The following is a 24,486-nucleotide window of genomic DNA, read 5'->3' as shown; positions in this document are numbered from 1 at the left end:
TGGAGGCTCTTTCCACCACACCATGGGGTGGGATGAAAAAGAGCAAGAAAATAGGTCCAGCTTGCAGATTCCAAACCTGTTGAAAATGAGGCTAAGTCACCATGCCAAATGACACATGCCCAAGGGACTGAAAGAAATTTGAGAGTAGGCCTGAAGAAAACTGAACCAGTTTGGCCTCTACTTTCTGTTTCCTTTGTCTTGGGTTTCCATGGAGCCCTTTGGTCTGGGGTTCAGATACTGGGTACTATGCTAAGTGCCTGCTGTAGGCAGATACCAGGGATGGGAGGACTTGAGCTTAAGGTGACAAGTACAGGAAGAAACAAGGGCAATACAAGAAATATATTTCAGGCTAGACTTATTTTTTTTTTGGTAATTAAACCTGTTTGCTGCTGGCATAGTTCTGCTGCAGGTTTGAGGATGGCAGGGCTGGGGGGAAGAAAGATTCTTGGCTTGTGTTAGGTGGTGGTGAGGGGGGAGGTAAGAAGGAAGGATAAGGGGTTCCAGAACCCCAAGGCACAATCCTAACAGTGATCTCACTGCTGGCACAGGATTCTGGAACTTGGGAACCCTGTTGGGCCCCATTTGAAAGATGTAGTAGGGAAAAGGAGAGAGCGGCTGGCGATCGGGGCCCCCCCACACACACCCTCGGAGAACAGTTCCCCTCTGCTGGTCCCAGGGTGCCATGGAGATGGAGAGCACAGCGGCCTCCACGCGGTTCCACCAGCCTCACATGGAGAGGAAAATGAGCGCGATGACCTGCGAGATCTTCAACGAGCTTAGGCTAGAGGGCAAGCTCTGTGACGTGGTCATCAAGGTCAATGGCTTTGAGTTCAATGCCCACAAGAACATCCTCTGCAGCTGCAGTTCCTACTTTAGGTATGAAACATAGAAGCCCCAATCAATGAGCTGGAGAGAGAAAGGGAAAGGGGACCAACCAAGGCATTCTGGGGTGTTTCTATCCCGTACACCCCTCCTGATCTGGGTTCTCTCACTCTTTAACTTATTTGTCCCCTGAAGAGGCATCTAGCTCCACAGGGTGACAAACTAGCTTCACTCTAGTTTTGGGGTGACCCCTCATCCACACTGTGCCCTTCAATTCCTTCACTCCTCGGTTCTCTCCCAGGACATATCTCCTGCACTAGCCACTCTCTTCTTCTCACCATCTTGATCCCTTGGTGAACAAAAGGGTTGGTTCACCAATCCCTGGGGGTCAGAGGTGTTGTTCATACGTGTTGGGTTCCCTACTTAAACCAAGATAAGAAAACCACTACTTCAGCCTCTCCAATAGAAAATTCCCTGCCCCTTCTCAAACAGGGATCAAGAGGGTAATGTGATGGGTGATGGAAATTATCAAGGATTTGGGTTCAAAACGAAAAAAGAAAGGGGGGATTCTTAGAAATTCCTGGAATATTTGAGAGGGAGGGCAAAAGAAGCTAGGGACAGAGCACTAAAGCAATCAGGTCATATGGAAAAATGGTAAATGCTTCCCCTATATTACTTCAAAGTTTATAATAAGAGACCTTGCTCTCTTAAATCCATCTTCCCTCTAAAACCAAGGTTGAAAAGGAAAAGAAGCAACAGCCCCCTCCCTCCCTTAGCCTTTTTAAGTTTTAATTGTATTGGCTTATTTTTTTAATTGTCTTCCTCTGATAGATGTTTAATTTTCATTCAAGGCAGAAGACAATGGGCAATGGACAAATTTTAGTTTTCTTTCTCTCCTCAAATTACCTATTTTTCATTCAGTACATGTTGTGCGCCCACTGCAAACTTCTGGAGGGCAGAGACTGCTTCATTTTTGCCTTAATAATCTCAGTGCCTAGCATGATGCCTCTCACAGGGCAGGCACTTGATAAATGCATGAGATGAATTAGGAGGCAAAAGACCTGGGTTCTAGTTCCAGGTCAGAGCAGTGCACTTACCCATCTGTAGTGAACTACTTAATGTCTAGTTTGTTTCTCCAACACTGAAATGACAATAAAACCTATTTTAGGGCTAAAATGTTTTGACAGTATTGAAAGTGCTTTGAAAGAAATCCAAAGGAAGATATTTACACCCTCCAACTCTTTCTAGTCATTTTTGCTTCTAAAGCACCTTCCTTCTTCCTCTATGCCATCCCCTTATCCCCATGCCTTCATAAGTTGATCTATTCCTAGCAAGCTTCCCATCTCCTCATTGTTTAAGTAGTGTCCCAAATTTTCCCCTCATTTGAGAAAAAAAGGAAGACATGGAGAGGCTGGAGAGAGATACCATTTTCTGTGGCTACTGTTAGTTTTTTTGTTGTTGTTTTCTTCTAGAGCTTTGTTTACAAGTGGCTGGAACAACACAGAAAAGAAAGTGTACAACATTCCTGGTATTTCTCCTGATATGATGAAGTTAATTATTGAATATGCCTACACCCGGACTGTCCCCATCACCCCAGACAATGTAGAGAAGCTGCTAGCTGCAGCGGATCAGTTCAACATCATGGGCATTGTCCGGGGTTGCTGTGAGTTCCTCAAATCAGAGTTGTGTTTGGATAACTGTATCGGCATCTGCAAATTCACAGACTACTACTACTGCCCAGAGTTAAGGCAAAAGGCATACATGTTCATTCTTCACAACTTTGAGGAGATGGTCAAGGTCTCTGCAGAGTTTTTAGAGCTCTCAGTCACTGAGCTTAAGGACATCATTGAGAAAGACGAGCTCAACGTCAAGCAGGAAGATGCTGTCTTTGAAGCAATTTTAAAGTGGATTTCCCATGACCCCCAAAATAGGAAGCAACATATTTCAGTTTTGCTACCCAAGGTCAAGTTTAATTATTTCTTTTAGATTATCTTAGCTTCACTTTGTTGGTTCCTTGATTCCAGGAGTTTCCCCAAGAATCATATCCAGATATATGAAATAGTTGAATACCAGCAATATAGATGTTGCATGATCTGTACATGATTATTCACCCAATGCTACTAGTTCCCTATTGTTTCTGAGAGACTTAGTTTTCCCCCTTGGGACTGTCATTTCTTGATTGCTCTCTACCTTATTTTTCACTCCAGACACACTTATTTATATAAACCCCATAATCCTAGAGAAAACTGCTAGAAAAGAGGTCAACACCAAAGACCCATTAAAAGAAGTGCAAGTTCTTGACTCAAAGTACTGTGCACATCAGGTCACATATTTGCATATTGAGTTAATACATTAAGTTATGACACAGTGGAAAAAGCACTGGATTTGGGAGTTAGATGACCTGGGTTTGAGAGCTGATTCCAACCCTAGCTATGGTTCAAATTATTTGAGCCTTAGTTTCTTAATCTGTAAAATAATACTTGCATTATCTACTTCACAGGGTTGTCATGAAGAAAGTGTTCTGTAAATCCTAAAAGTGCCATATAGTAACTATTGCTATGGAAAATTTTGAGGAAGAGAGCAAATCATTCATTTTGGGGGATGGTTCTAAGTCTTTCTCAGAGGCAGGTTAATGGACTTCTTGGGGCACCCAGTTCTATCTTGGCATGGAAATTTATGCCAAATAATATATGAAAACATGAAAACTCAGGAGGTTTAAAAAAAAACAACCCTGTAGCAATTCAATATAAAGAATTTCTAGCCATTATGGTTAGGGAGGTAGCTTTTCCAAGTATTCTTACTTCACCTAAATGGTAGCTTTTTTTATTCCTTTTTTTTAGGTTCGCCTGGCCCTAATGCATGCCGAGTATTTCATGAACAATGTTAAAATGAATGACTATGTGAAAGACAGTGAAGAGTGCAAGCCGGTCATTATTAATGCCCTAAAGGCCATGTATGACCTAAACATGAATGGACCCTCCAACTCTGACTTCACCAACCCACTCACGCGGCCCCGTCTGCCCTATGCCATCTTGTTTGCAATCGGTGGCTGGAGCGGTGGGAGCCCCACCAATGCCATTGAAGCATATGATGCGCGGGCAGACAGGTGGGTGAATGTCACTTGTGAGGAGGAGAGCCCCCGTGCCTACCATGGGGCAGCATACTTGAAAGGCTATGTTTATATCATTGGCGGGTTCGACAGCGTGGACTATTTCAACAGTGTCAAGCGATTTGACCCAGTCAAGAAAACTTGGCACCAAGTTGCCCCAATGCACTCAAGACGTTGCTATGTTAGTGTGACTGTCCTCAGCAATTTCATTTATGCCATGGGGGGATTTGATGGCTATGTGCGTCTCAACACGGCTGAACGATATGAGCCAGAGACTAATCAATGGACCCTCATCGCCCCCATGCACGAACAAAGAAGTGATGCAAGTGCCACAACCCTGTATGGAAAGGTAAAGAACCAGGGTGTATGGAGTCTTTTACTGCTATCCCACAGCCTTGGGAACAAAGACTAAACCCTGATATTAAAACTGACCTTCCTAGTCCAAACCTTACCACCCAAACTACCTTTATCCTTATGGGGAACAGAAAATATGGCTAAAATATAATCTAATGGTTTAATTAACAATTATCTTTTTTCATTAAATTTTTCAGTACTGACTGCACACAAAGCAATATAGAAGCTTTCTGCAGTCTGGCAATGGTGTCAAGGGTCAGTGAAATTGTAAAAAGGTGAGAAGCGGGATGAAGAAAAAAACAGGACCTAGGATAATTCATATACAGACTAGGTGTTCAGCCCCTGAAAAACTGAGAGGGGACTAGTATGTTAAAGATACTAATGGAGTAAAATACAGTAACTTTAAGTGAATTGTGATTTTAAGTAAATTAGCTGGCTACAGTTCATGCCTTTTCCCCAGAACCAACTGGAATACTACTTAATATTTTGTCCCTCAATATGAAAACATTTCCGACCCATTTTATATTTAAGTAGGGACTTTGTATATTCCTCTCAGCACTTTAGTTCAATGCTGATAATATAACAAAACCTAATAAAGTTATTTAAGTAGTTCAAAAACAAAACGACTCAAACCTTGGCACTGGAACTCTGGCATTATCCCAGTGAAATGGGTTTAAAGTGCCAGAGGAGAAAAGCTTAGTGTGAAAAGAAAAAAAGAGAAAACCATACAAAAACCAAAGTTGGATGAAAAACAGGAAGACAAAAATAGAATGGGCAACAAAAGGGTTAATGTAGACCTTGACTTCCCATTGGAGTTTGGATAGAATAAGCTACACCCTAAGAAATCATCTACTTAGGGAATATTTAAGCATAGACTATTTTCTCTCAGTGGGATGACTTAAATGAAATCTTGCCCTACTAGTAAAGCTAGCTGATGTCAAAACCCAGGATTTTAAGATGTACAGCATCGTCTTCATGGTAGAGTATCCTTTAGTCCAAATGACTATAATGGTCACTACAGGTAATTCTGTTTAAATAGGTCTACATATGTGGTGGATTTAACGGAAATGAATGCCTGTTTACAGCAGAAGTATACAATACTGAGAGTAATCAGTGGACTGTCATAGCACCTATGAGAAGCAGAAGGAGCGGAATAGGAGTAATAGCTTATGGAGAACACGTATATGCGGTAAGAAGGCAGCTTGGCTAGTCTATCAACAACCATATTAAGTTTAGAATCTAATCTCACATCTTGTATCATTAAAATGACCTCACCTCATAAACTGGTTTTTAGTAGATGGGAAATATTCTGCTAGAAGGTAATGGAGGCAGATGAATAATCTATAGGAGTGGCTAAGTCTACTTGAAATAAGCCACTCTTTTCCAACTGTTTGTTTTTTAAACAGAAGCAATGGTTACCAACCATATTTCCTTGCTTGTCTACAGGTAGGCGGCTTTGATGGAGCTAATCGACTTAGGAGTGCAGAAGCCTACAGCCCTGTGGCCAACACATGGCGCACAATCCCCACCATGTTTAATCCTCGTAGCAATTTTGGCATCGAAGTGGTGGATGACCTCTTATTTGTGGTGGGGGGTTTCAATGGCTTTACCACTACATTTAATGTTGAGTGCTATGATGAAAAGACTGATGAATGGTATGATGCTCATGACATGAGTATATACCGCAGTGCTCTGAGCTGCTGTGTGGTACCAGGGCTAGCCAATGTCGGGGAATATGCAGCTAGACGGGACAACTTCACAGGATTAGCACTTCGAGATGAAGTAAAGTATTCTGCTTCGACAAGTACCCTACCTGTATGAGCCTCTTCATTTAGCTAATAAAAAGTCTAAGCAATAAGTATTAATTCTTTTTTTAAATAAATGCAGTGCTTAAACTTGGAAGAGTATTGGAAAATGTTCCACTTGAGGGAGCCAGGGGTAGGGATGAAGGTGGGAGGGAAAAGGGCAATTTTATTTAGCAATTTACACCAGAAAATGCAGTATGAAACAAGCCTAAAGAAATAAGTTTATTTAATTAAAACGGTTACATTGAAACAATTAGTGGGATAGCTTAACATAGAACAATAGATACTATTTTACAATATTCAGTCTCAAATAGCCCTAAACACTATATAATTCTAACTTAAAGGGAGAGGTCATTAAAAAAAAGATCTCTGCAGTAGAACAGGGGACACCAATACTGTAAAGTCCAAGAAATTAACCTTATCTATTCATAAATATGTCAATGAGCTCTAGATACACAGATCGGTATAAGCCTATTTAAACATCTAACAAGGCCTACTTTTTAAATATGTATGTAACAAAATAGGATTAAGTTCTGTATAGGACTATTGTGTATTATCCATACTTCCATTTAAGTTGTTTATATTAGATGAACTCACTATAGCAAAAAAGAAAAAGAAAAAGAAAAAAAGAGTAGCTTCAAAACTAAGTACTATGAAGGCATTCTCAACAAAGTGCAATAATTGTGGTTATCAAATTGAATCCTCCACAGCAAAGTAATGATGTAATGATCACTATAAGTATCCTAAGGTGGTTTAGCTGTATTGTATTACACACTGTAGAACATAAGTATTACACAGTGGTAAAGACAATTTCTAGAAATAATCATTGGTAACTGACAAAAAAAGTTGTTTAAATACCTAAAAAGCACCAAAAGAGGAGTGTGTTCACAAGAGTTTAACAGAGTGCTAAGCTGTGTCAAAAAGCTTGATGTGTTAACAACCAAAAAAAAGTGTAAACAGGCTCTCAAATATCCAAGAGTTAAAAAAAAAAAAACTATAGCACCCCACAAGCACCATTATTAGTCTAAAATAGGCAGAGACCACATCTTGCTTCACAATTTCTTACACTTTAAAATACAAATGAAGCACATTTTGGTGACACAGTTTACAAGCAGCTTTAGCCTCTTATAATATAAATATGGCTGTCACATTTATTGAGCTAAATTTAGGGACAGTATAAAGTAAATTTAAGTCCCTTTAGTTAAGCCTATTTAGACAAAAGTATCTATGAAGTTCACAAGCTGACTATTGAGCCTAACAAAGTTATGATATAATGCTAACTATTATAGAACCAAAGCAATATTTGGAGTGTTTTAGATACACAAAGCTACAATATTAGTCAAGACATACATAGAGAAAAAAGTGCCCTAGAAACTACTGATTTACCATACTAATAGGTTTAAAACCTTCCATATTAATTTTATTTTCCTAATCTCAAACTTCTACTCTGTCCAGGCAAGCTGGGTTGTTGAGGTTTTTTGTCCAATAAATGCCATACAAACCTAGCTGATCAACAACAAAAACTCCAAGTCAATAAAGCTTTAAAAGTATTTTTAGCAAAAAGATTTCTTTTGGCAGAGTAAAAAAATCAGCAGAAGTTGATTACTTTTTGAGATATGCAGAACACTCACCATGCACAATGAATAACTGCAAGTGAGAATGTGTCACACAGCTCATGGCTGACATTCACAAGATAAATTACTACAAATTTCAGTTAACTTTGCTTTTTAATCATAACCCAAAAGAAACATGCAATTATAAATGACCTCACAACATATAGTCATTAATCTTTTGGCATAATCAGCCAAAATGTATTTGAATTCATTTTAAGCTGAGTACTTATCTTAGGTGCTTAACCAACAAACCTGTATTACATTTCAGTAAAAATATAGGAAGTAAGAAAATTCTAACTTTTTACCCAAAGTGTCATATCAGTTCTTGATCATCTTGTCTACTGCATTTCAAAATGAATTTGGTAAGTTTCTTTTAGTTTAAGATTTCTGAATGTCAGCCTTGAACAGATTTAAGGAAATTTGGTTTCTCTCTTAAGAGGTTAGTCACAATATTCCAACAACACAAACTAATGTCAAAAGTAACAAATGTGAATTTCAAATCTGCACATTAGAAGATAAATTCAAGAGTCAGGAAAACCTGCACACACCATGCAAATGAAGGACTTACCCTTCCTTTTAGCCGTGGCCTAGGCTGCCTGCCTGCCAAATTGGAAAACGACAGTTTCAATTCAAATGAAAAATTTTCATTAACAGGACTAGAATCCTAATTTTTAAAACATCATTTAAATGTGGACATCCTTCCTTACAAGTAATCCTATGATTGTTTTGGAAGGCTTGAGATTAACTAGCCACTCAAAATATCACAAGTAAAAGGCCTATACCTTTCTAAAGAATAGGAGTTAGTAAAAAGACAAAGTAATTTGAATTTTTAAAATCAAGTAAAGTAAATCAGCAAGTCTTAGAAACTTCATGTAATGTGCTATTGTCTTAAACTATAGACAACTTCCACTGACCAAGTCAAATGAATTCAACTGTGGCTTACCAGAATGCAAGCTACTTCTTAACCACAAGTTTGTAGTCTTTCCCGAAATCATTAAATATTTAAATCAGATTTGATTTCAATTACCAGAAACACCCTAATCTGGAAAATCAGTTTTGAAATTTAACATCTTTAAACATAAAGTCTAAGTACTAGGTTTCTAAACCAGGATATTAACATTCATACAACTGGACACCCCACATTTCTAGCTGTGCTCTTTTCTTTTGATGTTTGAATGCTCATGTACCTAAGTAAAGATACTGGTTTTACTGAACCATATGGTGTACTGGAAAAACACTGCAACTGATGGTAAACTTGTATAAGGTGTTATTGGCTAACAACCATCTTTTTGGCAGCTTTTGACTTCATCGATCACTGCTGATCTGAAAGGTAGACTACGGAACTACAGTTCTCCAGACCCAAAAATGACATTTTCTGAGAAGAAAGAGTGCACTGGGATCACTGACTTAACCACTAGCCTGATACCACAATGGAAACTAAACCTGTTCTATTAATCAGTAAGAGACCAACCTGAATACTATTCTGCATAAAGGGAGTTTTATTTTAGAGAATAAGACAGTGAATTGGATTAAAAAAAAAAAAAGACAAAAAATAAGTAAAGAAAGTAATAAAGACTAAAAAATTTTTAAATGAGCTATAGTAATTTCAGAGGGTCAAAATTATATATACCCAAATTTGGTATTTTAGGCTCAGGCAACATTTTCCAGTCTATGGTAACTGATTAAATAAAGATTAGAAAAGTTGGGCACAGGTTAGGGTTAAGGCCTTTCCTAAGTAATTTTACTTCCCACTTGGAAAAAAAAAACACAGTATATACCTCTTATAAAGGAATGTTTTGGAATAAATGATACAGTTTGCACAACAGAGAATCAGAATTGAAGGCATTAAGTGTTGATTGTCACAGGCATATTTACATTATCAAACTTGTTCTAAACTACGCTTGCAGCCTCTAAAAAGTAGTTCTTCAACTTCTCAAATGCCTTTGACTTTGATAGTGTCATATTTTTCAGTTTATACCAACTTGTGTTCTCTCCAGTGAAATCTGTTCCATGTATAGAACTTTCTCTGCATGTACATAGCTAAGAAAACAGAATAACTGACTTTTTCCGAATTGTTTTCACCAAATTACAGTGAGTTTTTAAGTCTGTGATAGTTGCCAAACAAATTTTAAAAGTTCAAAAAATGTATTTCATATATATGTGAATTTTCTACCAATAATCCCTACTATAAGTAAACATGGTAGTGTTGATAAATACATAAAAATATCTGCCATAGGAACATCCTGAAGTCATCATCTTACTGAAAAATTGTGCTTTCCCTTTAAAATTTCAGTCTGCCCAACTATTGCACATGCCTCCTCCATAAGAGAACTAAGTGCATAGACACCAATCTTCCCTTCAAATTTAACCATTCAGGAAAAGATCAAAAGTAACATAAGAAAAGTGCAAATAAAACTGGTGCTTAAAAGCACATTCAACCATAAGTCCTTAAGATAAAGGAACTTGGGATGACAGAAAAAAGTCAAACGATGACATCTGATTTTCCTCACATACAGTAAAATCTCTTCTTGACCTGGCTATTATATGCACATTTCAAGGACAACAAAGCAAATTATCCAAAATGTTCACATTACCCCTCTATTGTGTTTGTTTCCCATTCTTCAGTATTTATTAAGTACAGCTCTTTTACACGGGACAAAACAATCTACCAATTCAGGTACAAATCTTGAGTTGCCAGTATACTACTTTTCTCAAGTAATATGTTAAGACTGTATGTGTTTAGCCTCATTAGAACAGGTATTACTGTAGATAGGAACCAAGACCTAGCATTCAATCTGAGAGCGCGGCATCCTCCGCAGATTTAGTGCATGTCGATGTATTTCTTGCATCTGTCGTATTCTGTCCTTCTGCCACATTAAATTTTGGGGCATGGGATATCTCTGGCTACCATGTAGGCACCTGTAGGGGATTCTCACATGACAAGCAGTTGCCCTACAACGAGGTTGTGGCATGGGAGGAAGGAGCATCCATCGCTTTCTCTCAGCACAGTAACGATAGGCTTCTTTTCGATATTGCTTGTCAATATCATCACTGTTTTTCCAACCCCCAATGATGAAAACATCATCTTTGTAATAACAAATTGCTGCTCCTTCTATGCTAAGGACTTCTGGAGGTAAGCTTTCGAGGATCTCATCAGATACTCGGCCAGAGATTTTTCTCTTTGCTTCTTCATTATCCAGAGGATAACTCTTTGGACAGCATGAGGCGGTGTGGTAAAAGTTTGTACTGGCTACGGACATCTGAAAAAAGCAGTAATTGTCGATAAGTGGCAAGGAGTCCACATCTTGCCACTGCCGAGTCTCTGTGTCATAGCGGGTAATGATGGCCCTTAATCCATCTTCACTGTCACTGTCCACAGGAGTACGAGCAGCAATGTACACAAATCTTTCTTCTATGGTGACTGCTTTGACATCACGAAGAATCTTTGGTGCTGACTCCAAGTTGTGCCATTTATCTTGTTCGGGATTATATACAGTTACATCTTTAAAACCAGGACTAAAGTTGCCATGTCCTCCAATACTATATAGTTTTCCCTTTACTTCTGTGAGGCCAAAAGAATGCTTTCTTGTCATTAAATTACAAACTTGCTCCCACATGTTTCTATTTGGATTATACCTTTCCACAGTTTTGGCAAATCCAGGTTCCATTGACCCAGCAACATATATGTAAGATTCTGTCACTGCAACAGCATGTCCATCCAGGTGATTATGAATATGTGGCAGGTTTACCCACCTGTCTTCATCAATAAAATATCCCACACACTCACTCAAGTAGTCTCCTCCTTCTGACACACCACCAATTACCATAATCACATCCATGTTTTGCCCATATCGTGGCATTAATCCAACAGGGGACACTGAATGCTGCAAATTACCAGACTGTAAATTCTCTGCCCTTAGAGCATGGCTTTCCACAGCTTCAGAAACTAATTTGACACAAACTTCATTAATAGATACCAGTCTTTCTGATTTGACATGCCGTGTAAGATAAGTAGGTTTCATCTGTGATAACCTAAGCAATTTAAAAAGTTCTTCAAAGTATCGCTCCCTCTCTTCAGCATTTCTCTGAACCCACTTCAAAACGGTTTCAAAGAGAACCTCTTCTGAATCAACTGTAATTTCCAAATCTGAAAGCCAGTCTCGAATGAGATGAAAAGGTAAAGTGTAGAATTCTTCATCCTGGATCACTTTATAGAAATTCCTCCTTATCATATCTGCAGCTTTCAGAGCAAGTTGGCTGAGGGTGTACATATGGGCTAAACTATGGATAGCAACACAATTTGAGAGATTCAGTTTTTTCTTGAGAAATTCTCCACAAAATTCTTTTAGACGAATCAATAAGAACCTAAAACCAAGCAGAGACAAAAGGAATGATTCAAGTTAATATGTGCATCTATAGGATATGAATGCTTTGTTTCTATTTCAAGCTAATTTGGTTAAAAGCTAGTCCAATTCTTGCCCCTAATGCTTTTGTCTTCAAATTTGGAAAAAAAAAAAAAGACACTGAACATTTACTAACCTGAATATTGTTCCTACCTCTTATATGTCCCTACTCTCACCTCAAAATGAAACAAGATGGCAGAGAAACATTTACCAAACACTCAGTGTGAATACAGCCTTGGGAAAATGCAATAAATGGAAAAGCAAGTATAAATTTATATCTTAATACGAGAAATGAAAAGATCATACATAACAGAAACAAGACAGTCTGGGATTAGAGGAAATACTGAAATTCAAACATGAAGTACCTTTCAAATAAAGATATCATACTAGAACCTGGGGATACAAAGATGGAAGGTATAAATCCTGTCCTCCAGGAGCTTGAAATCTAAATGGAAGGTATGTACACAACAATGATACAAGGTAAAACGTATTAAGTGCACAGGAGAGGTCCAGACAAAGTGCTTTTGTGTGGGATATATGTTAATGGAGAAATGTACTCGGTCAAAAAAATTCAGGGTTTGAATGCTGGCTCTTACATTAGTACAGTAAGTCATTAAGCCCCTGAAGAACAGCTTATTAAATTATAAAATGGGGCTGGGTGTAACACCCTCCCCTGCTAGTGGATCCCTTGAGTTAAGTTCTGAGCTGCATTAAGGCAGTAAGTCTGGAACCAAAATGGTGAGCACTCAAAATCACACGGCTACCAGGCTGCCTAAAGAAGGGGAAAATGGCACATAGCAGAAAAATGGTATAGTTTCATGCCTATTATTAATGAGATCAGCCCATCAGTGGCCACTGTAGTGCCATCCTGAAAAGGGAACCCCAGTCCAAAAAAAACCCCCAAAATATACACACAGGTGCCCTAAAAGTCTTCATGCCAGTTTTACACTACTGGTACTAAGAATTTTCTAGCATCTAATTCACAGGCTTGTTTTGAGGATTAAATGGCAAAAGGAATGGTAAATTCTTTGCATACATAAAATACTACACAAATATAAGGTATTTCTACAAATCTAAAGAGAAAAAGGTTCAATGTTTAAGGTAAGGAACTTTTATCCTGAAATCTATGAGGAAAAAAAAAAAGGTCCATGAACTTGGAAGGGAAAAAATTATATCTTCATTTTTACTAACCTCTCAGCATTTCAACTATCTAAAAACATTCTGAGGAGGCCATGGGCTTTACCAGATCTTCAAAGGGGTCCTGGTACCATCTGACCTTAACAAAAACAATTTTTAAAAAATCAGACAAAATCAGAGCTAATCCATGGAAGAAAAGGAAAATTTTCAACAGAAAATTGTGGGTTTAAGGAAAGCCTGATGGAGAAGATCCAGGTATGCCTGAGCAACACCTTCTAAAGGTTATTAATAAGCCAGTAGAAAATGAACTTGAGAATAGGGTCTGTCTCACTTTTTATCTTTGTATTCCATGTGCCTAAGAGTCAGTTTGGTATACTAAATGGCATGAGCTTGCTTTGGGACCATCGAGGTCTGGGTTCAAGTCCAACCTCGGACAAAGGCTGGCTACATGATGAAGAATAAGCCACTTAAGCTCGAAGTGCTCTAAGCACCTCTAAGACTATAAATTGCAGAGAAGAGGTTGATAAGCAATAGGAATTTCCCTCCCCAAGGAGTTTCTTAAACCAAAGAAATAACAGATGCACTTCGTATCCCTAAGAGTTCCCATACCTAAAGGGCCTTTCTCCAATCTTCCCTCTCTCCTTCCCGGGTTCTTCTCTCTCCCTTCCCAGGTTTCCCCCTACCAGGTCTTCCTCTCAGCCCCTTCTCTTCCTCTCCATACTCAGTCTCCCTCTCCTGCACCGGTATTCCTAACCCACTCCTCTCTTCTGCCCGGGGGTCCCCCATGCTCCCACTTTTTTCTCCCTCCCAGACGCCCCCCGGCCCTCACCTGTCGGCCAGCTCCAGGACCTCGTGGACGCTGCCGGTGCTGACGCGGATGCGGCCGGTATACATGTACTCGATGACGGCCTCCACAGTGTCGGGCTCGGGCCCGGGCTCCGAGCTCCACTTACGCATCTCCACACGGCCCGAGCGGGACTCGGAGAACTGGCCTGAGAGCAGGGGCGTGAAGTACTCGGTGGCGGCGGCCAGCACAGAGCGGTGGGCGCGGAACTCGCGGCCGCCGGCGCCGCCGAAGCACAGCGTGATGTCGCAGAAAAGGCCCTGGCGCCGCTGTTCGTTCTGCCGCCACGACAGCTCCGAGCAGTGCGTGCTGCACTCGAAGTCCTCCGACTCGGGGCCTGGCTCCCCACCGACCACCTCCGCCATGGAGGCCAGCCCGGCCCCGAGGCCGGCCCCGAGCCCAGCCCCGATCCCGGCTCCGAGCCCAGCTCCAAGCCCGGCCTCCGAAGCCACGTTGCCACCAATGCCCATGCCTTCCACTCCCAGTCCCACAGGCCCTGAGACCGCTGCTTCCACACCCTCCATCTCCACCACCTGAAGGGAAGCGGCAGCAGGCGCAGCCATGTTGCAGCCGGTCCGCCGTTCGCTTCTAGTACGGTTCCTGCGCAACCCGCGAAGGACGCTGGGAGAACGCAGCCGGGAGCCCTGCGAATGCGCAGTAGGCTCTGGGGAAGGGGAAGCGGGGTTCGGGAGGCTGGACCGGGGAAGCAGATTGCGCATGTGCAAGGGTAGAGGATTAACACCCGCCACGAGTAAGAAAGAAGCCGAGACTCGAGAGTTTGGCGAGCTCGCGCCCTTACCTCGGGTTGAGACTGTTAGACAGTTGGGCGGGGTGCTGGGGCGGACTAGCGCATGCTCTTTATACTCTAGTCTCTGGCGAATGGAAGGGGTAGTTCTGAAGGGTGGGCGGGGTGAAACAGAGTGCGCATGGGCGAGGGTAGCGGTTTGAGAAGGCTTCCAGTAAAAAAGCCGAGGCTGTGTAGAGGCTGGCTCACGCCCTACCTAAAAACTGAGGCTGTTACCATGTTTCCCCGTCTTATTATTATTATTTTTTGGACAGAAAACCACCAGAGGGCTTATTTTCAGGGGAGGGCTTATTTTAATGAACATTGACAGCAATTTTAATAAACAGGTAAATGTGAACAAAAAAATGTACCTTTATTCAATAATGAATTCAATAAAGAACAGGATGACGCGCTCACTGCTGCAGCTCTGATTGGATGCAGCTCGGAGCGCGGCGTGCGTTTGGGTGGGGGGGACGGTGCATACAGAGGGTACCGTAATGTAGCGTGTAGCGCAGGGGATCACCTTCACCTCAGTAGCAATCTCAATAGGGCTTATTTTCAGGGGAGGGTTTATTTTAGAGGAATCTTACACAGTAAGGGGAGGGCTTATTTTCGGGATAGGTTTTATTATCGGGGAAACACGGGTAGATGGAACCTGGAGGGCGGTCTGCGACGCTAGGCGGTCTTGCGCATGCGCCTTACTAATTCAGCCAGTTTTCATTTGTTCCCTTGTTTCTTTCTCTCTACCCCAAAGTCGGGGTGCTTTGTTTTTCCTGACCCCCCCCCCCCAACCTAACCCTGCATCTACCACCATAACTATAATAGCTTAAAGCTCCTCCTATTTCATTTGATCCTCTACGGCCCAGAGAGGGTGAGCATTATCCCAATTTTACTACGGGAGGAAACTGAGGCTGGGTGAAGGTGAGGTGACTTGACCAGTCATCCAGCTCTAAGGATGGTCATAGCAGGCAATGACAGATCCAGAGAAGGGCCTAGGTAGTCCGCGTCCACTTCTAGGTCTCTTTTTCCTGAAATACATCAGCTTCTTAGGCGGCAGATCATTTGTGCTCCAGCCACCCCACCCCCTCCCTGTGCCCCCCCCCTCTGATAGGGTACAGGCTCCGGGAACCCCTTGAGCTCTGATCGAATGTTCTTACTTGATGAGGCATTTGCCTGAGGCCATAAGCCTCTCATTAGGCCCAAATCTCTTACTTTTACTAGGCTAGCCCTCCATTGTCCAGCTATTTCCCACTCTTGATCCTATATGCAAACCTGTTACCCTTAAACTAGCCTTCAGCTATTTCCCACCCTTAATTTCATTACTGGAGTCTGACCTCTTTTGGCTCCTCCTCAAGACCCTCCCCAAACTCTTCCTCTAGACCACCCCTAGATCCCTCCCACAGTCTTTCCATATATCAGCTCCATCTTGCCTCCATGACTATCAGAGAAGTCAATCTAGCAGACTCATCCTATATCAGATTATTCTGGCCGCTTGTCAATACAAGCTTCATATATACTTAGGCTCCTTAAGAGTCTACCCATTAAGGCAAATCTTTAACAAACTTTGCTTTACTTTGGTTAAGAGAAGACTGGAATCGAATTCATTTGGCAGAACCCGGTGTGTTGGTATTTTGGGGTCCCAGGCACCCCCAAATCCTAAACCTCAACATCTCCCCATCCCAAAAAAGATAAGCTTTGGAAAGGATATCCTTTGGGGCAGTATCCCTTTAGGGAAGTCTTGAGCTTCCAGGTCCTGTTATCCTAGCAGTGGGCTAACTTTAGATCATGGAGTCCAAACTGCATTTATAAAGGGTCCTTTGCCCTCTGCTAACCTAGTCACCTCCAACTGAGGAGCCACCTTGGTCTGGATCCCTCTTTCTGTCCTATGGACACATCCACAATGCCAGGGTCTCAAGAACAGCCATCACCCTCCACTTGACCAGTTTGAGTCTGGAAGGACCCTGGAATGCCACCAAAGTCTAATCCTTTCATTCTAGTGCCCTCCCTCTGTTGATTGGTTCCAATTTATCGAGTACATAGCTTGTTTGTACATGCACAAAACTGAGAACTCACTGAGAGCAGGGTTTTGCCTTTCCCTGTATGCCCAGCACTTAGCACATAGTAAGTACTTAGTAAGTGTTTGACTGACTACTGGGTGAGTGATTATCTAGTATAAGGAAACAGGCAGGTCTTATTCTCAACCTCTACAGATTTCTCAAAGGCTATGCCAAGAGAATGTTAAGGGCTAGTAGTGAACCCCACCAAGCTAGGAAGAAAGCTTGGATCAGTGGCCCACTGACAAGACTGTCAGGCCAGCCAGGATAATTGGGAGAGACTTATTATCAGGTTGGCCATACCATTGGTGTATAATATTTTAGGCACAACAACTCCTTAAGATCTACTAAACTCCAGAGCAGTGGACAGTATGTCCTTGGAGGGAGTACCTCAATCTTTGAAATCCAGGTTGGAGTTGCTTACTGAGAATAGAGTTGAAATCCTCTTCCCCATTTTAGCTAGTTACTTTAAGTGAGAAAAGAAACCCCTTTCTTCCCATTGTTACCTTGATACTTTTACTAAGCAACAGCACTTCTCAATCAGCCAATCAAAAGACCTTGGATTAAGTGTGGAAAGCCATTTAATGAAATTACAGGAAAGGTTTGTTGAGGTTCCAAAGGGTTGAATAATTTCATTATGTCATCTAGGGATAAATATAGCATCATATTAACTCATGAATAAAAGAGTAGTCCCAGCAACTAGAAGTTGGATTGGTTCTGATGAGGTGCTTGGATCCCAGCCCTAGGACCATATCTCTCCTCAGCCCCAAGACCCTATCTGTGGCGATAACTCATGAGTGGGTCCCAGTGAGGCAAACTATTTCTCTGTTACAAGAACAAGTTGACATCTGAAGAATTTCTCTGGTATGAACAGGACCATCTTATACCAGCAGAACTATCATGTACTGATTTCCACAGTTAACAGGTGCAATCCAGAGGTCAAGCTATAGCTGTCAATTCCGAGGATATCTTGTTACAGATGTAACAGACCAAAAAACATAACCCTTGAAAGCCCCCTCACCCCAGGCCATGCCAGTACTGAATGATGCCTGTGCCCAAGGTATAGAAACTGTATCTTCACCCCCTAATTAGCAAACTTGGTACAACATTCACTGAACTTTTTCTAAATAAGTTTTATCGTCACCCCTTTAAGTTGCAAGTTCCCTAAGAAGCTCTGCCTGCTATATTAGCTTACAATAGACTTTTTGCCACCTGACTGGAAGACTGAGTCTGTGAATTCTTTCCAAATGATTCCACCCTGTACTTCAATAGTTTTGGGGTCCCTGCACCCCTAAACTACATCAGTTCCTTTTCACATGTTCTTTCTAATCTTGAACCCACTTTCCTCTGGAATCTGCTTGTATTTATGAGTACTTTGGGAAGACTGTTTTTTTTTTTTTAAAGCAATCCGGGTTAAGTAACTTGCTCAAGGTTACACAGCCAGTTATTTCTGGGTGTGGTGCTGAGCATCTGAGCCCGGATTTGATCCAGGTCATCCCAACACTGGAGCCAGTGCTCTTACTCGATGAGCCACCTGGCTGCCCTGAGAAGACTGTTCTTAATGTAGCAATCTTAGTAAATAACCCTTTCTATTTAAGATTGGTTAACTAAATTGTTTCTTAATTGATAATCCTGGCGGGAGGGAGGGAGGGAAGAGAAGCATACTGGTGAGGCCTTGAGTTGCATGTAGGCATTACAGAATTACCCCTGACCCTGAAGAGGAAATGTAGCAAATCAACCTCTGGGCTCTCAACTCGCCAGTGAAAAGGGGAGTTGAAGATCCAATAAAAGCTCACTACGGCTCACAGGAACTACACAAGCCTGTTCATGTCAGGAACACGATGCAAAATAATAACATCTGGAAAACCGGGATGTTCATTTATTTTTTCCATAAAAAACAAAACCTTTCATTCTGTCTTAATCTCACAACAGTAGCTCTATTGTTACATGACAAAGTTATGTGATCCGTTCTGTTCATGTACCCATCATACAATTCTCTTCCATTTTTGTATCTGCACAGAATTTATACTAAAAACCCTCTGCCAGATGGTAGTCTCTCACCTGGGACTTTTGGCTCACCGGATGTTTCCGACCTGGTGAAAAGACTTTTTTTTAGCATCTACCATGGAACACAGGAAGGATACGAGAGTTAGATGGGCATGAATATCACCATGTCCAATCCTCCCCTAAAGTCTCTCTGGTTGCACATTGAAGAAAAGATAATAAGAAATAGGACACTATTTGCAGAAGCACATAACTTTTCAGAAATATTTTCTGAAGCATAGTTTCCACAATGTGATAAATAGGAGACAGCTGGGGAAAAATATACTGCAAATAAACCACCAGAAATCAACTCTCTTTTGAGTAAAATTCCGAGGACAAACCTCAGATATCTTTACATTCCGGGCCAGCTTCTTTCTAAGCCTCAAAACCACTTTAGGCATAGGTTGGTATGTATTAGTGTAGGGAATGCAAACTACTTTTCAATATTAGCCTAAATATATAAATAGAATGTCAATTAAGGAGGGTAATCTGTCCCCAGGATTCTAAAGCCACAATATAGATACTGTGTATTACAAACTCACTGTTATAATTTTTACAATCCATTTGGTTTCATTTGTGGTGGAAACAATATGGGACAGCTCTGGGTTTAAAGGGAAAGAAAATAGAAATTGTTTCAACAGCAAAATAAGGATTTAAATTTTGCAGAAATTAGAACTACAAAGAATTACTCAATTTGGTTCAATCCTTTTTTCTTTTACAAGACAAAGAATCCAAAAGTATTATTATTATTACAAATAAGGATCCTAATCCCAAACGGTTCCACTGAAAATACATTTACCTAGGATTAGCTACTTCCAACTAGTTAGAAGAAAATAGTCATTGGGATTACTTTATACACTTCAAATAATCTTAATTTAAGTTAAGAAGCAATAAAATAAAAGTATAGAGGTAATAAAAAGGATGCAAAGAAGTGATTGGGCCACTAGGTGGTGCCATTGTGCAAAAAGTACTGGGCCTGACATCTAGAATTCAAATCCAACTTCAGACACTTACTAGCTGTTTGACCCTAGGCAAGTCACTTAACCCTGTTTGCCTCACTTTCTTCATCTGTAAAATGAGCTGGAGAAGGAAATGGCAAACCACTCCACTATATTTGCCAAGAAAATCCCAAATAGTGAGAGTTGGAGAAAACTTAAAAATGACAAGAACAAAAATCATTAAACAATGCAGTGATATATTTGTATGTCTGCCACAGTCAAGTGACTGTTATGCATATATTATTTATACAATTTGTTATCCCTCCTACAATCAATAAGTATTTATTAGATACCTACTATCTGCCAGGTACTGGACATACAACTAAAAAAATGAAAGTCCCCACCCTCAAGGAAGTTACATTCTATAGGAGAAAAAAATGTAGAATCCTAAATCCCATGTTTAGAGGTGGAATGTACCTTAGTGACTATTCAGTCCCACCCCCTGATTTCATAAATGAAGGAACTGAGACTCAGAAAAATTTAGTGGTTTGCCCAGGGTCACACAGGTAATAAATGACAGAAGCAAGATTTGACTCCGGGCCTTCCTGACTCCAAACTCTGTACTGTTGTAACCACTAAGGAACCAGACACTGCCTTGAATAGTGGGACTTTTCTTATCTTGATATCCTATGGACATATATGCTATACTGGGGAAATACAGATATCCTAACATCATAATTTCCAATTGACACTTTGTCAATTGTCTTGTCTTATTGTATTTACAACTTATTCAACTAAGAAACTTCCTTTCTCATGGAATGGTTAAACACTCATGGAGACCATAAGTGTGAGGGACATAGACATCCTGAGTTGGAATTGTCCTAAAACATATAAAAAGGCTTGTCATTCTTTTATCAGGCAGTCAGAATTTACTTTCTGGCTCCAGGCATGTATTCTGCTAGCTTTAAGAGAATAAACACTATGAATTTATGCATCACCTAGCTTGTTTGCCTCTTTTAACCAAACTTTCAGGTCAACCATACACATATTTGTGTCTAGTTGTCTATCTTGGGCAAAGGGGAAAAAAAATTCAGATAACTTTATTATATATTTAAAAGGAATAGCAAGTTGTACATAATAGATTTGTAGTTTCATTTATAATCATATTTTTTCTGTTATACTGTTGTTATGGAAATTCTTATTCCATAAATTAAAAATAAATCAAAATTTTAAAAAATACATTACGTTGTTTTTTTTTTTGGAGGGGGGAAGGCAAAGCAATTGGGATTAAGTGACTTGCCCAAGGTCACACAGCTAGCAAGTGTTAAGGGTCTGAGGTCGGATTTGAACTGGGGTCCTCCTGACTCTAAGGCCAGTGCCCTATTCACTGAACCACCTAGCTGCCCCCTACAATGAGCTTTTTAAAGCTTATTTGTCAGAGGTCTATTTCAAGAAATCAAAAATTAAAATTTCAGAGGACAAAAGCAAATTGTCCCAGCATTTCCCAACTTCTGTTTGAATTACCAGATTGGGTCCCCAGAGAGCAGCTACTACTATTCTCTGATAGCACAGTGAAGACAATTAACACAAAACCTTCTTCTAAGAAACTGGTTCACACACAACATTCATGGGAGGAGTAAGTTTAAACATAGACCATTAATAGTAGTGAAGCATACATGTATTACCTGCAAGAGAAAGATCAAGACAACTGGCAATGGCCCAGACTCATAGAAGTCCATGCAAAATGAATATAAGGTAATTTTAAAGACTAGGCAGCATCTGGGGGAATCAGGAAAGGCCTCATATAGGCAATCATCTTAGAGCTGAACTTTGAAGGAAACTAGGATTCTAACAAGTAGGAATGAGGGAGTACATTTTATTCTGCCTATAAAAAGGTTGAGGCAAGTCTCTTTAACCCTGTTTACCTCAGTTTCCTCATCTGTAAAAATGAACTGGAGAAGAAAATGGAAACCATTCCAATATCTTTATCAGAGTTGAACATGCCTGAAATGAATGAACAACAAAATAAAAAGGTAGAAAGGGGAGATAGAATGTTGTGTACAGGGAATAGTTAAGCAAGTCAATTTAATTGAACATAGATTGAAGACAGATTGGAACCAGGTTGTGAAGGGTTTTTAATCATTAAACAGAAGAGATTGAATTTTATCCTAGAATAGGGAGCCATTGTGGTTTCTTGAGCAGACACATGACATAATCAGAACTTCTGCTTTGGGAGTATCAATTTGGTAGCTGTGTGGATGGAAATTTGGAGCTAGAAGAGAGTTAGAGTAATTTGAAGGTTATTAGAAAGAACCACATCATGGAGACCCAGAGAGGAGAGAGGCCTGAAGGAGAGTGATCAAAAGGGTTGGCATTTGCTGCAGAGACATTAAAAAGGATAGGACTAGGGACGGCCAGGTGGCTCAGCGAGTAAGAGCACCGGCTCCAGTGTCGGGATGACCTGGGGATCAAATCTGGGCTCAGATACTCAGCACCACACCCAGAAATAACTGGCTGTGTAACCTTGAGCAAGTTACTTAACCCCGATTGCTTTAAAAAAAAAAAAAGGATAGGACCAATAAAATTAGATTTTGTGATAAAGAGATCATTAGTTATTTTGGAAAGAGCAGTTTCAATGAGAAACCAGTATGGAAGAGGTTGAAAAGTAAATTGAAAAAAAAAGAAAGTGGAGACATTGCCCTTTCCCAATCCATCTCCCTACTCAGTAAGAGCATCTTCATTGGCTGCCCCCATGCCCTTAATCTTCTCCATCATCTCCACCTGCCAGCTTCCTTGGCTTCCTTCAAGTTCTAGCTAAAATCCCACCTTCTACAAATCTTTCTCAATCCCCCTTAATGCTAGCTACTTCTAGCAGTTATCTCCAATATTGATCCTGATTATATTTCATTTGTACCTAGTCGTCTGCATGTTGTCCCCCTCATTAGATTGTGAAGCTCCTTAATTAAGAGCAGGGACTGACTTTTGCCTTTGTGTTCCCAGCTTAGAACAATGCCTGGCATATAGTAGGAGCTTAATAAATGCCGGTTGACTGTACAGTTTTTTTTCTCTCCAAATTTGACTGTAAAGAGCACATATGTATATGTGTATATACATACATAACATATCTATGCACATTACATACATACCTACACATAGGGATAGTACAGTCAGTACTTAGTGATGGGGGAGAACTGACATATTTGGAGATGGCAGGCCACAAGCTAGTAGATAGGGAAATACTAAAGATTGGAGAAAAAAAGTAATGTTTGGAGGGGCAGTCTGCTGGACAGGATTAAGGGTGCAAGATTCAAGAAAGAGTAGATAATTATGGGGGCAATCTGCTGGATGAAGAATATAAGCAAAGGGGTTATCCTCAAGAAGGCTCAATGAGTCCCAGTCCATGATTCAGTGAAAATAATCCTTTAAAGACAAACATGATCAAAACAGACAACCTTGGGTGTGAAAATGGAGAATAAGGACCTGAAGAGTAGGAGGAGAATCCTGACCTGGATCAGTACAGAGGAGAGTAGGAGAATGTTAACTCAAGAAGCAAAGGACAGCTACACTTCACTGTGGAGCCAAGAAACAATTCTGAGAAGTACGGCAGCCCATGGCTGTAATCTGTGCTGCTAAGGCTAGAAACTCTCTAGTTCAGTGCAGAGTGGCAGTGGGCCAAGTCGATCTGGTGTCCACGCTAAGTACCTCATCAATATGGTGAGCCCCTGGGAGCAAAGTGGAAGGAGTCAAAGGTTGCACAAAGATGGTGTGAATTGGCCCAGACTGGAAAAAAGAACCGGTGACAGCTGCCATCCCTATCTGAGTGGAATCAGACCTGAGAAGAATGGGCAAGAGAGGAAGACCCAATCTTAAGGAAAAAAAATAGTGAGACTTCCTGGAGAGAAGAGAAGTAGATACTTGTAGGAAGCAGCTGCTTGCCCTCCAAGAAATACTAATGTGGATCCAAAGGTGCTATTACATTACAGGGGGACCATCCAGTAAGGATCAGAGGAAGAGTCCTAGCTGTTAGTTACTCTCTTTTGATGAGCCGAGATTTTTTTCACTTAACCACAAAAGAAGTTTATCATCTTTATAGGACATGGAATTTGCCAGAGGACCTCTCAAGACTTATCGAAATGAGTAACTAGCAACTACTTCTAGTGACTTGTGCGGGCTCAAAAGATAAGGCCAGAACAGGTCTAGAAAGCACTGGCAGGTCTTGGTCAAGAAACTGAAGACCATATGAGTGTATGAGTATTTTCATCACCTGTATTAACTGAAGGCAGGGGATGCAAAGGAAAAAAGCATTTAGGAAGTCAACATGTTCAGATAGTGGTGTCTCAGAATAAGATTTGGAGGTCTGGTCCATGAATTAGAATATAGGAATGACAGGGTCCTGCCCAGGGATTCCCAAGAATTCCCACTATAGGGGCGGCTAGGTGGCACAGTGAATAGAGCACCGGCCCTGGAGTCAGGAGGACCTGAGTTCAAATTCAGCCTCAGACATTTAACACAAAAACTAGCCGTGTGACCTTGGGCAAGTCGCTTAACCCCAATTGCCCTCCAAAAAGACAAAAAAAGAA

General features: G+C 40.8%; 2 protein-coding genes across 2 annotated transcripts; one reads left to right on the top strand and one right to left on the bottom strand.

Moving 5' to 3' along the window:
- The first annotated feature begins 507 nt into the window (after positions 1-507).
- KLHL10 (kelch like family member 10) lies at positions 508-6,502 on the top strand. The gene is made up of 5 exons (XM_069067699.1): positions 508-876; positions 2,295-2,784; positions 3,663-4,280; positions 5,325-5,474; positions 5,732-6,502. The coding sequence occupies exons 1-5, from the start codon at positions 683-685 to the stop codon at positions 6,104-6,106; spliced, it is 1,827 nt and encodes a 608-aa protein (XP_068923800.1). The 5' UTR covers positions 508-682; the 3' UTR covers positions 6,107-6,502.
- On the bottom strand, positions 6,282-14,953 carry KLHL11 (kelch like family member 11). Its single transcript, XM_069067698.1, has 2 exons — positions 14,073-14,953; positions 6,282-12,068 (listed from the first exon to the last, which is right to left on the bottom strand). The coding sequence occupies exons 1-2, from the start codon at positions 14,804-14,806 to the stop codon at positions 10,487-10,489; spliced, it is 2,316 nt and encodes a 771-aa protein (XP_068923799.1). The 5' UTR covers positions 14,807-14,953; the 3' UTR covers positions 6,282-10,486.
- Positions 14,954-24,486: the final 9,533 nt, after the last annotated feature.

The sequence above is a fragment of the Petaurus breviceps genome, unplaced genomic scaffold (assembly GCF_028583685.1).
Source record: "Petaurus breviceps papuanus isolate PSGF00001 unplaced genomic scaffold, PetGlider_PUasm1.0 90750, whole genome shotgun sequence".
In the NCBI taxonomy this organism is placed as follows: domain Eukaryota; kingdom Metazoa; phylum Chordata; class Mammalia; order Diprotodontia; family Petauridae; genus Petaurus; species Petaurus breviceps.
Note: the sequence above shows the minus strand (reverse complement) of the source record. Positions and strands in the feature narration are given on the sequence as shown.

Excerpts from the sequence above, each read along its gene's own strand:
- KLHL10 (XM_069067699.1), top strand. The coding sequence starts at position 683 with ATGGAGATGGAGAGCACAGCGGCCTCCACGCGGTTCCACCAGCCTCAC. Across the intron at positions 877-2,294 it reads AGCTGCAGTTCCTACTTTAG|AGCTTTGTTTACAAGTGGCT; the intron begins GTATGAAACATA and ends GTTTTCTTCTAG. Across the intron at positions 5,475-5,731 it reads ATGGAGAACACGTATATGCG|GTAGGCGGCTTTGATGGAGC; the intron begins GTAAGAAGGCAG and ends GCTTGTCTACAG.
- KLHL11 (XM_069067698.1), bottom strand. The coding sequence starts at position 14,806 with ATGCGCAATCTGCTTCCCCGGTCCAGCCTCCCGAACCCCGCTTCCCCT. Across the intron at positions 12,069-14,072 it reads GTCCTGGAGCTGGCCGACAG|GTTCTTATTGATTCGTCTAA; the intron begins GTGAGGGCCGGG and ends GCTTGGTTTTAG.